This window comes from Cinclus cinclus, chromosome 28 (assembly GCF_963662255.1).
Source record: "Cinclus cinclus chromosome 28, bCinCin1.1, whole genome shotgun sequence".
Lineage (NCBI taxonomy): Eukaryota > Metazoa > Chordata > Aves > Passeriformes > Cinclidae > Cinclus > Cinclus cinclus.
In genome coordinates, this window is record NC_085073.1 from 3785146 (window position 1) to 3802616 (window position 17471).

Genomic DNA, 17471 nt, shown 5'->3' on the forward strand with positions numbered 1-17471 from the left:
GAGGGAACAGATTGTCCGCAAAAAAGCGCGTCAGTTCCCAACCGGCAGCTCGGAGCAGGATCTCCTGCGGGTTTATACCTTGTTTGTCTGAGCCCGCTCAGAGGGTCTGGGACTGCTTAAGGACTCCTTGCCAGTGTCCTTGCAGCACCATGGTGATGTGGGGTTAGGAAAGGTGAGCCCCCACCCCGGCAGAGGGTTCAGGGGCTACCAGCAGGACTGTGGAGCTCCTGGTGCTCAGTGGCTTGGGCACTGCTGTGGCCTCAGTGGCCTTGAGGATCCCATCCTGCTCAGACTGGGCAAGGAACAGCCACGGCAAGCACCGGAGCCAGCACACATCCTTCCCTGGCACAGGTGAAACGAACACTCGCCAAGCAGCAGCTCACCTGTGGTTCCTGCCCCTGCTAATTGCAGTGTTCTCACTTCACACCGATGTGCTTGATAAGATTAGCAATTACAGAAACCTCATACGACAATTGGTCTGGGTCAGGAGTCGTGTGAGGGAAATTGGACGGAAGTGCAAATAGGAATTAATTATAACCTGGCAGTGGAGAGGTTGGAGGGCTTGAATCTATATTTTTATGCATTTCTCAGTGCAACCTCTAGCTCTGCCACAGGTGTGAAGAGTGCCAAGGGCTTCACCACAGCAAGGACGCGCTCTCTGCTGTCCAGGCCATCACAGAGCTCGGACGGGGGATGTCACAGGAGATGGGCTGGGATCCCAGTGTTGCTCTGGCACGGGTGAGCGTGGCTGCGGCATTGCTGGAGATCCCTGCCCTTCCTGCTCTCCACCAGGCAGCTGCCGTTGTTATCTCCATTGCCATGGCAATGCCAGTCCGGCTCCCACGGCGTGTCCGCCTGTGCCTCCACCAGGCAGATGCGGTCCCACGCCGGGCTGGAGCCCTGCTCCCTCCACAGCCCACCCGGCTGAACGGCCACGGCATGGGCAGGGGAGTTAACACAACCCCAAAACACCGCAGAAGTGGAGATGGATGTGTCCCCTCACCCAAGAGGTGATATCTGGGTGGGAAACAGAGGGAGAAGGAAAGTCTGCACCTGGAACATCTCCCAGCCCTGCCCTGCTGCACCCAGCCATGTGCCCTCCACCACAGCAGGACCCCTGTGCCCCACAGCCACCCTGGGCTTAGCCATAGCCCCCCTGTGCTGGCCCCAAAAGTTGTATTGAGCAGAACCTGGTTGCACTGATATTAAAGTGTTTGCCAGAAGCTGCTGGCGTTTAATAAATCCTCCTGTCTGCTTATTTGTTATTTTCCCCCCTCCCACCTGGGCCTTCTTGATACTTTGAGAATTTTGCTAACGTTTTAAAGGCAGCATTTCTAAGTCCACTAGGCAGCTGGTGAGGAGCAGGTCACTGGAAAGAGTGAGGAGAAGCAGGAAAGATCCTCCACCCTGCAAGGCAGCTGCTACTCTCACCCTCATCCATACTTGCATGCTCCCTGCACTCTCCCACTGCAGCTCCCCATGTTCTGTATACCCACCCTGGCCCCAGCCCCAGGTCAAGGCTGGATCCAGGGGCTTGAATTAATGGTGAGAGGGAGTCCAAAGTGCCACTTCCCATTCACTGGTTGCTTTTTCTCAGCTATGGAAGCAAATATCTGGGCCCAGGTGCCTGTTAGATTGCCAGCCTCAAAACAGGAGGGTAAAGTGCAAACAGAAAAGCAGAACAGAGGGAGTGTGTGCTGGAGCTGAGAGTGCCGGGCAGCTCTGCCTGCCCCAGGCACACCCTGGCAGCTGCTGCCACAGTGCTGCATTTCTGCAGAGTGCCAAGCCCCATCGGGCTGACAAGGAGCTAGAGGTCATCTCCACTCCTGGTGAGCTCTTGGGACCCCAGCCCGGAGGTTTCCATGTCCCGTGGAGGAGCACGGACTGCTGGGTGCCGGGGGGTAATGCCAGGGTGTCACTCTCCACCGATGTGACTGTCTTGCCTGATGTGACTACAAGAGACTGTGGGATTCAATTAAGTTCTGTTTTCCTCCCAGTAACAGTGGGAGTTTCTCCTCTCCCCTTTAAGGCAGACACGCTGCCATGGAAGACAAATGCTTGCAATAAAGCGCTGGAGCGCGGTGCCGGGAGGAGGCCGATGCTCCCCGCAGCCGGCATTGCCCGGATCGCCTCCCCCGCTTCCCTCTGCACGCCCGGTCCCGCACCAGCCGGCCCGGCCCATGTGCCCAGAACCGTGTGGCAGAGTCGCCACTGGCACCCGGCTGGCTCCGGCACAGGACCCTCAGGGCCACCCCCTTCCCCTCGCGGAGCGCCCCCGCCACCGGCCGAGCGTTGCCAGGCAACGGGAAGATGCTTTTCTGACCGAAACGGGAAATCGGCAGCCGGAGCTGGGGGCAGGGAAATGGCTGGGCTGGGGCTGCCCGCGGGAGCAGGCGAGGCTCCTCCAGCTTTAGCAGCACCCAAAAAATCCAAAGAGGAGAAGCAGCCGTTGCAGCTCTGCTCAGCCAAAACTGCCAAGGACCCCCGAGCAGGGCCAAGGATGGCACTCGGCACCGGGACCCCCAGCCTGGCTGGAGGATGAGGCAGGGATGGTGCCTCCCCCAGCAGGGACAGTCCTGCTGGCCTCCTCACTGTGGAACCCTCCCGGGAGCCTTGGCCCTGCGCAAAGTCCTGGCTGAGATTGTGAACCCCCTGTTTGCCCTCTCCCTCCCTCTCCAGCCATCACGCCATGGCTAAATGAGCTCCAGGCAATTTTCTCAGAAGTTGAGTCCTCCTGCTGTGGGAACAAGGGCTAAAAATAGCCGAGGCATATGTGCTCTTCTCGTCCAGGTGAGCCTCACTCCTTCACTCCAGAGATCAGGGCTCCTCCACATCCAGCCACCTCTACTGCTGTACCTCAGTTTCCTGCACAGATTAGGCCACCCAAATGTGCACCACAGCTGTGATGGCCTCGGGACCCCTGGCCAGAGGAATCCCTGTGCAGGGGAAATCTCCAAGGGCTCAGACAATCACTTGGTGTGTGCAGGCGATGGGCAGAGCCACCCCTTGGCTCAGAATTTTACCTGGCTGTGCTTTACCTGGGCATCCCCTGACCCAAGAGTCTGCGTTGTGGAGTGGGGATGTATCATCCTCTTACCCACCACCAGCTCCCAGTTCAGGCACTCTTCTCAGCATCACCAAGCTCTCCCAGGTCCAGTGAGGCAGACGCATTTCCTTCCCACGGTGACTCAATTACAAATTCAGAGTTAAGTCTTCCCCCACAAGATACCCCTCTCCACCCCTCTGGCTGCTTCCAGCACTTGGAATGTTGAACACTTTCCAGGGATTTTTGTGTGCTCAGGCTGACCTCATCCACCCTGGTTCAGACTAACTTAATCAGCCTCATTTTGTTACTAACTACTGCAGATTTGGACCGCTAGAAAAAGCACAACTTAAATTATTAGCACCTACCAAGCTGCTTTCACCACCCCTGTAGGAGCCAGAGGTGAGAGAACAGATCTGTTCCCACCCAGACTCTATAGCTACCAAACATGACAAATCATCAGAATTGTGGAAATTAGAAAAATGGCATTTAGGTAACAGGCAAACACTCCTCTTTTCTTCAGCAGCATCTGGCTAGGAGCAGATTTGCAAGTGGCAGGTGGGGAGAAAAGAAAGCAACCTGAATGCTATCAGCTGGGCAGGGTGGCCCTGGGAGTATTGAGAACAAAAACAATTACAATTTTCTTCATCACCAGTGCTGAGAAGGGCTGCAGGGGACAGGCTGGGGGAGCAGGTGAGGAGGAAGAAGGACACCCACAGAGCATGGGAAGGGGCTCTCCCTCACCACAGCCCTGTCTGTGAGCTGGCAATGCCATGGCTCAGCACAGCCCTGAGTTCCCTCTCAAGCAGGAACACCTTTCCCCATGTACTCACCTCTCCCCAGGAGACTCATTCCCACCTCACCCCACGGCTGGTCAGCAGCACCAGGGGAAGAGCTTCAGAAGCACCTTGAGCCCCTGGAAGGCTGTTTGGAAAGGGGAGCAGCAACCAGAAAAGCAGTGCTACCCTGTGCCTGGACAGTGCTGAGATTCCAGCTCCATTCCCCCACACGGGGAGCCATCAAGAATAATGCTAGGAAATATCTTGGGGAAAGCAGGAGCCAGGGCCACACCTGCATCTGTTTTAGAAATTCTTTTATTGCACTAGAAAGAGGAAATAATCTGTAAACAAACATTCCATTCAGGTATTAATATATTTTTCACTCCAAAAATACATCATTAAATCCAGCCACAGAAATATCAAAGCAGGAACAATAGAAAATAGCTCCAGCAGCAGAGAGACCCATTCAAGCAACAGCTCATCCAACACCACCAGCCCAGCACAGAGCAGGGATTACAGCAGCTCATCCTGGGGCTCACTGGTATGGCCTCACACCCAGCTCCAGCAAGACAGCCCTGGGAGAGGCTGGGGTGGGACAGAATGAGAGCCCCAGACCCTTGGGTCTCCCTCTGGGGTCAGCCTCAACCCAAGGAGCAGCCTGGGCTCCTGCTCTCAGCATCTTCCTCCCCCAAACCCAAGGGCACACAGCTCTTCTGCAGGAGATGTATCACCCCTCAAACCTCTCAGAGCACCAATGTCTTCATCCAAGCTCCCATTCCCTCTCTTCTTGCAGCCTGTCCCCCACCCCACCCCAGTAGCACCCAGGTCCCCCCAGCCCCTCACAGGGAGCACAGGGTGCTGGTGGGGTGTGCAGGGGCTGTCAGGTAGCAGCCAGCTGGGCAGGGTCCCCTTCCTGCCCCAGATCTCTTCAGGAGCAGGATGTTCACCCTGCACCCCAGGATGTGACACCTCTCCCTATCCCCCCCTCCCCAGAGCCCTCATCTGCCCCCAGGATGAACCTGGGCACTTGGGGGCCAGGGACCATCCCTCGAGTTGACTCCTGGGGGAGCACAGTGAAGCCTCAGGTTGGAACTCCCTGTGAAGGATGGACATGTCAGCTCCTTATGTCCTGCATGGTTTGTTTTCAACCACAAGCTTGGCAAACAGCCACAATCACCCTGAATCCCCCTGACATGCAAACACGGCACAATCAGAACTATGCCTTTTGTACCTGGAACATATTTACAGACAGAAGTAAAACACTGCAAAAGATCAGCCTCGGATATAAATAGCCAACACTGAGATCTGCCATCTGCTGCAAAAGGACAAGGGAGGAACATCGACTGCCACCACAGAGGTTAACACAGAGGGAGCACATGTGTGCACGTGTGTCCAACAGGCAGGGACGGGAGCACTGCAAATCCTGCTCCCTGCACAGAAACATGCAGAGCCCAACACAATGGGTGACACCACACCAAACAACAACGCAGCGTGTTTTATCCACCCGCAGGAATGTCCTGGCCGGCACCCTCCCCGCTCCCACTGTCCCCAGGCAATCTGCTGGGATGACAGGGTGGGATGGGAAGGGTTGGGAGCACCTCACTCCCTCCCCAGAGGAAAACTGAAAGCCAGGCCAGTCACTTTGAGAAACAAGATCCTGCTGGGCACAAGAGCTTTGTGGCCCCACAGGACACATCTCTGCTGCCCAGTGGGTGCAGAAAGATCCTCAGCCCTCCTAGACAAAAGAGGGTGGAGGGCTGTGGAGTCTCAGCCTGCCCCCCTGCCCAGCCTCACCTGGGATGGCCCCAGGACTCAGGGAGGGCTGCTCCTGTCACCTCAGCTTTTGTCAGCAAGCACATCTGCTGGGACACTGCCTTTGACCATCCATGTGCCCAGGGCAAGGGGTGCCAGCCCCTGGCATCTCCCTCCCATGGGCAGGGAAAAGGCACAGGCAGCCTCCTGGATTTGGGCAAACCAAAGCCCTCAAAGCTCCATGAGCAGTTTCCCACTGGGGATCAGCAGTGGGGGACAGTGCCGGGGTGGGCAGGGAGGCCAACCCAGGAGGCTGCAGGTATCAGACCAAGTTAACTCGTGCACCTGTACAGCCCGAAGAACTGGGACAAGTCCAGGAAAGGCTCAAAAATCACAAACCTGACTCATCCCCCAGGGTGGGTAACCTTGGCTCACTCTCGAGTCACCTCTGCAGTATTTTCTTTGCGGTTTCCAAGACTAGACTCTTGTCTTTTAAATTAAAGTTGTCACCTGACTACAGGTGCTGGGGCTTTGAGAGGTGGCTGTAAGTGTGCCACAGAGATTTACCCACCTCCAACCTGCTTGGTAACAGCTGGAGACCGCAGGCACGGGGTTGGGGGGGGAGGTGGGGAAGAGTCCAACAAGTGCTTCCATCCTTCCTGGTGGGGAATGGGCTGGAGGCTCCCCACTTTCTGCTGGGCTCCAGGAGATGCAGCCCTGGGGCAAGAGCAGGGAGGGAGCAGGGGCAGAGGCTGTGGCTGCCAGCTGGTGTTGGCAGAGCCCCACAGCAGCACCATTCCTAGGAACCCCCACGCTCTGCCACGACCCCGGCCCTCCTCAGGGAGCCCTTCCAAACCCTCCTCCAGTGGGGCTGGGGGACAGAGCCGGCCTCTCTGCCTGGCCCCGGTCCCACAGGTGGGAGGGCTCCCTCCGGGGCTAGTAGCAGGTACCTACAGGCAGGACAGAAGGGCCGTGAGCGGCAGCTCCTTCTCCCCCAGCAGCGTGTCCCGCTTAAGGCTGCTGCCCTTATTGACCACCTTGAGCTTCAGGGACATCTTCCTGGCGTGGCCGGGGCCCAGCCCATCGAAGAAGAAGTCCTCGTTGAAGACAGGGTTGCGGCTGTTCTTGACAATCGTGCTGCGCTGCTTCTGGAGCTTCCCAGGGTTGAGGCACAGCGAGACGCAGCAGTTGATGCTGCGCAGGTCGACGAGGGCATCGTAGACGTCCTCAGCGGACACAAGGCGCACACGCAGCCGGGCGTTGGAGGGGTCGTACTCGGCAGCCAGGCGCAGGCTCCCGCCCCGGCTCAGCCGCAGGCTGTGCTCCCGGTCACGGCCCGCGGGCAGGTCCAGGGGCAGCAGGGCGGTGGGAGGCTGAGTCCCGGCCGGGGCGCTCCTGGCGCGGCGCTGGGCACTGGGGCTGGTGTCAGCCGAGCTGTCGTCAGTGGACAGCGAGCTGTTGCGGGCCACCGAGTGCTTCAGCTTGATGACCTTGGACTGGCTCTCCTGGCTGAAGAGCTTCAGCAGGGAGACGGAGCGGGAGAGCAGCGGGGAGCCGAAGGGGGAGGACTCTGCTGAGGAGCACGTGTCGCTCTCGCCGCCGCTGAAGTAGCGCCCGGGGTGCATGAGGGCTGCGCCGAGGTCAGCGGGTGTCCGGCGGCCGCTCTCGCCGTTGAGCTTGGCTTTGCGCTGGGCGCTGGGCGAGGTGACGGGCGAGGGGCAGAGGCTGCTGTGCTCGCTGTGGAAGAGTGATTCTTTGCGCCGGGTGTGCGGGCTCTCCATCAGCGTGGCGAAACCATAGGAGGTCTGAGCCTTGGGCACGTAGGGCAGCGACATGGCCGTCTGTGCCTGCGGGTCCACGTTGGTGCCGCAGCTCCCCTCGGTCCAGTCCTCAGCGGTCTCGATCTGGATGATGTGCCGCCCGGTGGTCCGGGACCGGGACCGGCTGGACGGGCGGGGGCTGCGGGGGGGCTTGCGCCTGGCCAGGTCCTGTTCTGAGACTGAGGCACCCAGAGCAGCCGCTGCGGGGACCTCGGAGCCTTCAGCTTCGGCGGGCGCCGCGCTCAGCTTGGGTGGGATGAAAAAGTCGGGAATCTTGTCGGGGGTGAGGACGTTGCTGTAGCGGGACCCCCGCGAGGACTCCTCTGTTCCTGCGCCCCGGGACCCGCCGTTCTCCGCCACCCCGCGCAGCCGCTCCAGGAGCCACATGTTGCTGTCGGATGTAGGACTGGAAGAGACCCGAGGGGCAACGCTATCACCGGGGACCAGGCACCGGCAAGAGGACGAAGCCGGAAGCCCCGGGAGAGACCAGCGGCGCCGAGGGACCCGGACCCGTCAGGCCGGCAGGGACGGGACAAGGACGGGAGGGAACTGGCAGCGCCGAGGGACACGGGGACAAGCCAGCCCGGGGAGGAGCGCAAAGGAACCGGCCGTGAGGAGCGGGGTTCGGGGGACCCGGGGAACGGAGACCCGGCGGCTCTGAGGAATGCGATGGGACGGAGCAGACGCGACGCGACGCGACGCCGGGACCGACGGACTGACCGACCGACCGACCGACCGACCGGCGCCGCCGCGAGCGGGACGTTGCCGGGAACCGCCGCACCTGGAGCGGAGCCGCCGCCGCCACCGCAGCCCGGGCGGGGCGGACGCGCTTTTATACGGCGGCGGCGGCGGCGGCGCGAACGAGGAGCGGAGCCGCCGCCGTAATCCTCCGAGTGCGGCGCCCCCACATTTCTGCGTGCCGCTCTTGGCCGGACCAGGGCTGGAACGGGGACCGGAACCCGCACCGAGAGGGATTGGGACCGGGACCGTGAGGCTCTGGGGTGCTGATGCTCGGGACGTGCGGGAACCCGAACGCGGGACACCCGGCTGTGCTCCCACGGGAGTGTCGGGTTTGGGATGGGGCCGGGAGTGGAATCTGGACGGCAGCAGCCCCGTTCAACCACCCCCCCCCCCCCCAACCCGGTGCCTCCAGTCCGGAGCGTGGTCGTTCCTCTCCGGGAGCAGCCAGTCTCCAGTCCCAGCTCTTGATCTCAAAGCACTGAATGAAGCCAGCAGCGTCTCGGGGCTGTAGAGTTCCCTCATCGAGTGGTTTAATATCGCTTTGGAGGAGCTGGGGGGGGCAGTGCCACATGTCACACTCCTCCATGTCACACAGCGCACCAGCCCCTAGAGGGATGAGGCGCTGGCTGGGGACACCGGGACAAGACGTCAGGAGAGTTCACGGAGCATCACTGCAAGCCGCGGTGTTGAGGGGCACCGGGACACCCAACCGAGGGATCGGACCCAGCCCCGGCCCCACGGGATTTACAGCCTTGGGGACAGGGATGCACCGAGGGGGACAGTGGCACAAAAGGGTCAAGAGGCTGTTCTTTTCTAGCTGCTGCCCTGCGGGTGCCGTCAGGCTGCCGGGAAGCACCATCATTCCGCAGCAGTGCAGGGTTGGGAATGACGGCCAGGAAGAGCAGCCTGCTGTGGTGAGAGCCTTCCGCGGGGGCTGCTTGAGAGGCCTCGGCTCCCTTTGCATTCGCACTTGGAGCTGGTAAGAAGAGGCGTCCGGCCATGCCGAACTAGACCGAGGGCTGGAATGCTTCAGGGGCAGCAGTGGGGAGGGAACGGCGATGTCCTGGCTGGACCCTGGGCTCTGACTGCGGGATGCTGAGCCGGGTCTCGCAGGGAGGAGAGGGCAGATGGAGCCCGGGGGGAGGAGGACGAGGCTCACGGAAGGAGAAGCTGGTGAACAAAAGGCCGATGTTTGCTTTTCCTCCACCCTGCGAAACTGCGGGTAAACAAGGTGCAGAAATGGTTGAGTTCCCTTGAGATAACAAAGAGCGCTGGGGCCGGGCCAGCCCTGTCCTCGCGGCTCGGGGCCGGTGCCTGCAGGGCAGGGAGGGGAGCAGAGTGCTGGGAGCTGCCTGGCTGCGGACTGGCAGGGCTGGGGACGCTGACAGGGGCTGGCGGAGCTGGGGACATAGCTGGTGGAGCCGGCAGTGTGCTACCACCTGCTGGAAACGGTTTGTGCGAGGACGCCCTGAATAACCGAACTGGGCGCGTCTGTTGTCTGCACATTTGAGACAGGTGCAGGGATGGGTTGGTCAGCGAGATCCCCAAGGCCCTGGGACAGCAAGGAGGCCACGTCCTCTGCAGCTGCTCTTGTGTCTTCCAAACCTTCCCAAAACACCTCAGCCTCCCCGTTACACCGCAGCTTTCCCATCACAGGGGCAGAAGAAACAGCAGCCCTTCAACCCAAGCCTGGGTTGAGGCACAGAGCTCCCTGCATCCACTGGCACCACACCAGCCTCAATCAAAGTGGTTAAACCCCTAAAACAACATCCCTGCTAGCGTTTCATCCCGGCAGGACAGCATCCCCTGGGCTGCAGCGCCAGGCAGTGCCAGCAGGTGAACCACACAGGCTTGGTTCTCTGGCAGTGAAAGAAGAAAGTCGGGGCTCTCACTGCCTTTCCCTGCCTCTCTATTGAGGGAACAGTGCAATTATCTTTGCAGACGCATCACTTCATGACAAAAAATAGCAGCTGAGATGGAAGCACCATGTCCCCACGGAATCCAGCTATCAATGGAAAATTACGCATTCATTACTGGGCTTTATTTAGGGGCTTATTTTATTCATTGGCTCAGCCGGCACTGGCCAGCCTGGATGCTTCGTCTGGCAGAGGCCATCCCCAGCAAGGGGCTGAGGGTGCTGGGGTTGCCCCGCTGCCCGAGGTGGGTGCTGGCAGCAGCACTGGGCATGCGGAGCAGAGCCAGGAGAGAACACCAGCATCCAGGAGTGGTGCTGGACCCCCCCCCCCCCCCCCCCCGGCTGGTTGCTGCTCACCACCTGTAGCACAGGAGCCACAGCCAAGGCCACAGCTAGTTCTGCTGGCTGCCACATTCACTAGTGGGTCACAGCTTGGCTTGTGCCACTCAGAGCCACCCCTGGAGGCCCAGGGGTGGGTGGACATGTGCTGCTCCAGGTGGAGGCAGGAGGGGAGCTGGCAGCAGGAGCCAGCAGGGCAGGGAGCAGCCAGGTGTGAGGAGGAGAGGCTGTGCAGGGCCAGCCCTGGGTGCCAAAGGCCACTCTGAAGCCAGGGGGACACTGGGTGATCCATGGGAGACAAGGTGATCCAGAGGGGCAGAGACAAGTGTGACTGAACAGGATAGGTTGGCCAAGGTGAGACCAAGCAGGAACTGGTGGTGATGGAATCCTGTCCCAGCACCATGCCCAGAGGTGGCATTAACCACCTGTGTTCCTTGCTGATTTCCAAGTTTAATTAGAAATGTATTCCAAACCACAAACCTGTGCCCAGCACCAGGCACAGGGTAGATAAAGGGGGCTATGAGTGCCATAAAAACCTGCCAAAACCCTGAGCTGGCCAGGGAGCCCCCATGGGCCAAGGAACAATTCATGAGGCAGTGCCAGCAGCTCAACCCTGCCCTGCACCTTCTCACAGTAGCTCCCTCCTGGTCCTGGCCTGGGGAGGGCTGCGGGGGCTTGGGACCACAGGAAGCATCATGTGGAAGCCATTCCTGGGGAGAATCCATCTGGAAAGGGATGTCCCCAACAGGAACATCCAGCAGCACCAGCATCCAAGAGATGGTTGTGCCTCACCCCACGGGCAGAGCCAACCTGGGGGCTACAGCAATGTCCACCAGCCCCCATTCCAGTGCTGGGGCAAGTGGGGGGCAGCCCTGCCTGAGATGGCTTCAGGCTCCATCCCTCCTGCTGAGGCCACCGAGCAGTTCCCACCCCAACAGCGTTTCACCTGTATGAGTGGAATTAAACGTCTTTGTGTCCATCTGGGCAGGGTGCCCCATGCAGATGATGGAGGTAGGCAGCAGCCAGGGAGGACCTGCAGGGCCAGGGACAAGATCTCCCTGGGAAGAAAAATGGGGAGCCTCACCCCAGACCTCAGAGACCAGGCATAACTGGAGAAGGGGAGCACAAAGGGACCCAGTTCGGCCCTAGGGTGAGTCCAGAGCCAGGGGAGCAGGTCAGGGACTCACGTACCCCCTTGGCATCACTGTTTCCTCTGTACAACCTGGCGGAGGTGCAGCTCACTCTCTGCCGCGACGATGGGCTGCTCGTTCTGCCGGTGGTGGCTGATGAGGTGGCTGATGCTCTCAAACAGCACATCCTTGGTTCTCACCTGGGGCCAGGGGGCACAGCAGTCCTCAACTCAGGAGAGCTGCCTCTCACACAGCATCCAGTTGGAACACCCTGTGCCTGCCCACACCTGTGTCCCCCATCACCCAACCCTGTCCTGCCCCTACCCCAGTCCCAATCACCCACCCCGTGCCCTCACCCCTGTGCCCTGCCCTCACCACTCCCTCGGGATCCACCAGCAGCAGGTGCTTGGGCTGCCCGCTGTGCATGCCCGTCAGCACATATTGCCCCGGGTTGGTGAGGCTGTCCCGCACCAGGAAGTCCCCATCCATCTGCAGGAGCCTCTCAGCATCCCGCCGGCTCATCTTCCCGTGGTACCAGGGCTCCCGCCGGAGCTGCTCCTCCGTGGGGGCGATGGGAGCCTTCCGCGTGGGAGGGCTTGGCCACTGGTCCTTGATGGGGGCACTGGTGCCACCCCCTGCAATGCACTCGTGGAGCTTCAAGGCATCCTCGAATGGCCCTGTGGGATCCAGGGGTTGTGGGGTGTTCCAGCCGGGGCTGGGCTGTGGTGTGGACAGACCCCAGCTCACAGCCCCCCACGCACTGCAGGGCACTGCCGTGGACTCGGCCAGTGCCAGCACCTCCGGGGCTGTGGCAGGTGACCCAGAGAGCTGCTGGCACAGCTTGACCGCTCCACAGCAGATTCTGCACCATTTCCCCCAGTGCAGTGGCTTACTCATGTCAAAGAGGTCCTTTTTGGGGCTCTCCTCTGCCGCCCCCTGAGCCACCAGCTCTGGCTCCCAGGCATCCAGGCTCTGTGTGTTCACGTACATGTGCTCCTCGTAGTCCCGTGGCCCCACGGTGTGGCCATCTGCCTGCAGATACCCGTCGCAGGGCTGGCCTGCGAGGACGGCCATCACCGCTGGCCAGGACTGGGCAGGGTCACAGGGACCCCCCCGCAGCTCATGGCTTCCCCCCACAGCAGTACCCACCCTGGCTCTCCAGGTCCCAGGGTGGCCCTAGGTGGCTGCTTGGGTCTCGTCTGGCTGCTATCCCCCCCTAGGAAAGGAGACAGTAAGAGCACTGGTGGGGGGGGGGGTCCCTGCCTGGAACCCCCATAGCAAGGCCAGCAGTGGCTCTGAGGGGCTCACCTGGCTGGGGGGGACAGAGCTGCAGGGCTGAGTGCGGACGTGGCCCAGGGCTGTGCCATGGCGGAGCCGGGAGTCAACCAGGCCCCCCAGGGGGGGCTCCTTCCCTGGGATGCTGTTGTAGTAGTCGTGCTCAGCTGCCTCCTCATCCTCTCCCCAAGCTGACTCCTCTGGAGCTAGCGCCCTGTAGCAGGGATGGGTGAGCTGGGGACACCCTGCCTGGCTCAGATAACACCCTGCAGTGACAGGGGCTCCCAGAGCCACCCCCAGCAAGGGGACATGCCTGGGACATGGGTGCAGCAGAACCCCCCTACCTCTCTGGGGGTACCACCACCTTGGGGGGGCTGTGTAGGTACTGCTTGAAGCGCAGCTCGAAGGCCTGGCCCACCGTGCTGATGACACTCTGTGCCAGCCCCTCGCAGCACTCCAGGATGTGGCAGGCTGTGGACAGACAGACAGACAGACAGATGGTTTGAGTGTTTACCCCCCTCCCACAGCGCTGCATCAGGACCACCCTGAGGCACCCCTCATGTTCCCCATGAGGGATCTCCTCCTGCAGCCTTCACCCCCCCAGTGTATCCCTCCTCCACAGAGCTCCCAGGCATGGAGGCCGTGTCACCTCTCTGGTTGATGGGGTCCTTGGCGACATAGGCGACATAGTCCGTGGTATCCTGCAGACAGAGGGGTACTTGTGTCCTGCTACTGTGTGGGGAGCAGGGCTGGAGGTGCCAGGGTGAGGAGACAGCTCAGTCCCAGGCCCACATCCTGACCCAGGCCAGATCGCCCTGTGCTGGGATCAGCATCTGGACAGACTCGGACAGAGTCTGTCCCCACCGTTCTGGGGGACCGGGGTGTGCATGACTCACCATGTCCCCACCGGAGGCGAAGGAGATGGACTGCATGTGGTGGTTAGCAATGATCTGCATGGGGAACATGGCCCGGGGGGGCATTAGCAAAGGAGTTTGCAGGCTGGCAGGTAGCAGGACTGTGTGCCCAAGAACACTCACCTGGCGTGTGGTGGGGATCATGAGGTTCAGCCCATCAACGGAGATGTTGACAGCGATGCTCATGCCAGCGAAGTGCAGGTTGCTCTTGCCCAGGATGGAGAATAGGGCTTTGTTGGGAGCCTGACAGGGGAGAGGATGGTGGGGGCAGGGAAGACCACCAGGACCATGCTTCCTGGGGTGAACAAGGAAAGGAAGGGGTGCTCCAAGAAACCCCAGGCCCACAAACTGGTCAGGCACACCAAGTGCCCTGTCCCACAGCTTTGGCTTGTTCCGGGGACAGACAAACCGAGTGGAAACTCACCTTCTTCTTCCAGATGCCCTTCACACCCGGCACTGCCTCATAGAGTCTGTTGATAGCTTCCCTGCAGTGGACAGACCATGGCCTGGTCGCTGGTCCAGACCCCCAGCTCTTCCCAGCTGCCTTTCCCCCCCAGCACTGCTCTGGGGGGGTCTGGTGACACGAGCCCCCACAGCCCCGGCGCCGCAGCCTCCCCGCAGCCCTGCCCCACGTCATGGACTGTGGTACGTAATCCCAGCTGGGGCCACCTCCCTTCTCCTCTTTCCACCCATTGATCTGCGCCAGTGCCCTTCGTCCATGTCCCTGCACACAGGGTGGGTCCTGCAAGGCACGGCTCCCCCTGACCCGTGTTCCCCACTCCGCACAGAGAGCATCCAGGGCCACCGGGGGCTTGGGGTGGCACTGGCATGGGGGGAGAGTGGGACTGCAGGGCCATACCTGGTGACCTGTGTCCTGGTGTTGAAGTCGAGGGACCTCATGGAGCGCAGCACCTCAATGCACCCCATGTACTGTGGAGAAAATCAGTCCGAGCAGGCAGCACAACAGGACAGGCAACGGAGAGGAGAGGCCGGTGTCAGGGAGAAAGGCCTTACCAGCTCCAGGGATGAAACACGGCAGTTTTCACCCCCCCACCCCAAAATACCCCATTATATGCCCAGACCCCGTGCTAAGACCCCGCAAACTCATCTATGTGCTACAGCTTGTGATGCCTCAACACTGACAACGCTGGAGTCCCAAGGTGGGCTCCACGGCCCAGCAAGCCCCTGGCCTCCGGCCCCATCACGGAAGCTGCATATGCCGGGGGGCAGCTGCCGCGGTCCAGCCGTGGGGAGGAGGGGTGGAATTCGAGCGAGGGCTGTGCCCGCAGCCGTCGGGAGGAGCGGCCGGACGCGCCGAGCCCCGCACAAACCTGGGGCCGGGGTCTCCGCGCCCTCCCGCGTCGCCGGACTCCGGCGGGACTTACCCGGACAATGTAGGAGACGCCGGGCCCCAGCACCCGCTCGTCGGGGTGCAGCCAGCCCTGCGCCGGTTTGCGGATGAAGCTGCCCTTGCGGCTCCACTCGTCCCCGCCGGGCCGAGCCGGTGCCGCCGCCCCCCGCGCCCTCCCCGCCGTCCCCCGCGCCCTCCCGCCGCCCGGCAGCGCACAGGGCGCGGCGCAGAGCGGCTCGCAGGCGCCCAGGACAGCGGCCAGCCCCGAGGGGGACTCCGCCGCGGCGGGGGCATCCCGGGCGGCGCCGGCGGAGCCGCGGCCGAGGAAGCCGCTGGAGCCGGGGAACTTCCACTGCGGCATCCGCGGCAGCAGCGCGCAGAAGGTGGTACCGTGCTCGGGCTCCTCGCCCGCCGCGGGGCACGGCGCGGGGGCCGGCGACGGCATGGGGGCGGTCAGCGGCTCGTCGCGGAAGCGGTCATACTTGGGCTCCGGGAGCATGCCCGGGGCCGCGCTCCGCTCCGCTGCCGCCGCGTCGGCTCCCACCCCCCGCCCGCTCCCCCGGGGCCGCGCCGCGCTGATGTCATGGTGCGAGCGCTCCGCCGCCCGCCCGGCCCCGCATCCCCCGCCCCCGCCGCGCTGGACCCGCGGCCGCCAGAGTATCCCCGTCCCGCCCAGCATCCCCGCCCACCTGAGCATCCCCGCGCACAACAGCACCCACGCCACGCCGGGGCTGCTCTCGCGAACACGGCCCGCGGAAGCCGGAGCCACCCACGCTCTGCCCTCCCTCCTGCTCTAAGCCCCACGGCCACGGCCCGCGGCCCCGCCAAACCAAGCGGGGCTGGCCCCCTCCTAGCGAGATTCCAGTTTTGCCGCAACCGTCAGGAGTGAGGGGTTGAGGGTATCAGGCAGAGGAGGGCGACGGCCCCTCCCAGAGCCACAGGGCTGAGGCGCAGGCTGTCGCCCGCTCGCGTTTTGCGTTAGTTGGAGCGAAAGCGGCCAGCAGCCCCCGGCACTGCCCTCGCCCACAACAGAGACATTTTCTGCTCTTTCCACCTCTGCATTCCCGGGAAGCGCTGCACAAGCCCAGGGCTGGCCGGGGAGGTGGGGGAGGGCTTGGCCAGGCTTCGATGCACAAGTGCGCTGCCCTACTTCTGCGCCTCTCAGCCCACTGGTCTTTTTCGCTCTGATTTCATCTGCCTCCAAAGCCAGATCTGACTCCCGCTTTCTTTATATCTGTCTAGAGAGCACAGGCAGTAAAAAAGCACAAACATTTTCTTGCTTTTCTGCTTGTAACTGCAGCAAGCGGGGGGGGGGGGAAAAATCCCACAAAACCCTTAAAGGGACTTTCTGACCTCAGTCGAGCAATTTGCCCTTGCTCCTGCCCCGGGGCTACGGCAGATTTAGCGGCTCAGAGGACTCCAGGCTGGCAGGGCCCAGAAGAGCGAGGAAGCCAAAGAAGACCCACAGCAGCTCTGCTGTGCTGGAGCCTCGGGGACCCTCTCCTTTCCCCAGCCCTGCATCCCCTCCATCGCCAAAGTGGGGCTCCATCCCCGCAGCATCACAGGTTCTTCACAGCTTCCCGAGGAGCTTCCTTGGGGCCAGCCTTTGGTTCAACACCCCCCAGCCCTCACAGCAACCGGCACAAACAAAACCTGAGCCTCCCCGGGGGCTGGCCATGGCCTGGATGCTGCAGCAGCCTTTGTCTTTCCTCCTCACTGTCTCCTGCTCCCTGGCAGGTGATGGGGTGAGAGCCAGTAATTGCTCTAAGTGCGATCAATAAATCAAGGTAATAGAATTACATCTGCTGTTGCCATGTTTGGAACAGCTTCCCTGCTCTCTCTCCTTGGTTTTGTTTTTAAGCCTTCGCAGAGCACTGGAACAAATCAGGCTTCTCCATACTCTTATAAGCAGCTCCAGGAGGGGCCAAGGGAGTGGGGGTTCTCGGAGGCTGGGGTCAGCCGAGGGAAGGCACCGTGTCCTTGCAGGGGTTACAGGGGTTTACAACGGTGTAAAACGTGTAGAGCACTCCGGGGACCACGGACACCCCAGGGCCTTGGGACAGCACAGCCAGGCATGGTGCAGCAGCCCTGGGGAGAAGGAGCTGCTCTCCACTCCCACACAAGTCCCAGAAAATCGGGGGATTACTTTCACCTTTCAGGTGGAGTTACCTGAGGGGACTTTTCCTCGGCTTTAATCACTACTTAAAGGAAAACCTCCGTGGACAAAGGCTGGATCGCCGCCTCTAGCGCTCCGTGGATGGGCAGGAGTCCTGGCAGTCTCTCGCTGTCCCACAGTGAGACCCCTCCAAGCATCCTAGGTCGCCTCCCTTGTGCACCCGCTGCCCGGAGTGGCCACCTCGAGCGGGCGGGGTGAAGCAGAGGGGCCCCGGCTAGCATAAAACTTGTCTAAAC

The 17471-nt window shown here is 61.7% G+C and overlaps 2 protein-coding genes across 2 annotated transcripts; both read right to left on the reverse strand.

Annotated features, from left to right (window-relative positions):
* Positions 1 to 6524: 6524 nt before the first annotated feature.
* Positions 6525 to 7781, reverse strand: C2CD4C (C2 calcium dependent domain containing 4C). Its single transcript, XM_062510205.1, has one exon. It carries the CDS (start codon positions 7779 to 7781, stop codon positions 6525 to 6527), a length of 1257 nt encoding a protein of 418 aa, XP_062366189.1.
* A 3809-nt stretch (positions 7782 to 11590) lies between these two features.
* Positions 11591 to 15558, reverse strand: SHC2 (SHC adaptor protein 2). Its single transcript, XM_062509986.1, has 12 exons — positions 15094 to 15558; positions 14568 to 14638; positions 14133 to 14193; positions 13832 to 13951; positions 13691 to 13744; positions 13444 to 13495; positions 13139 to 13265; positions 12828 to 13008; positions 12669 to 12735; positions 12413 to 12577; positions 11895 to 12196; positions 11591 to 11719 (listed from the first exon to the last, which is right to left on the reverse strand). The coding sequence occupies exons 1-12, from the start codon at positions 15556 to 15558 to the stop codon at positions 11591 to 11593; spliced, it is 1794 nt and encodes a 597-aa protein (XP_062365970.1).
* Between the last annotated feature and the right edge of the window lie 1913 nt (positions 15559 to 17471).

What these genes read in the sequence shown, in the direction of transcription:
- C2CD4C (XM_062510205.1), bottom strand. Translation starts at nt 7,781, where the DNA reads ATGTGGCTCCTGGAGCGGCTGCGCGGGGTGGCGGAGAACGGCGGGTCC.
- SHC2 (XM_062509986.1), bottom strand. Translation starts at nt 15,558, where the DNA reads ATGCTCCCGGAGCCCAAGTATGACCGCTTCCGCGACGAGCCGCTGACC. An exon ending in TCGCCTCCGGTGGGGACATG is followed by an intron (nt 13,496 to 13,690) that starts GTGAGTCATGCA and finishes CTCTGTCTGCAG; the next exon opens with GATACCACGGACTATGTCGC. An exon ending in TGGTGGATCCCGAGGGAGTG is followed by an intron (nt 11,720 to 11,894) that starts GTGAGGGCAGGG and finishes CCCTGGCCCCAG; the next exon opens with GTGAGAACCAAGGATGTGCT.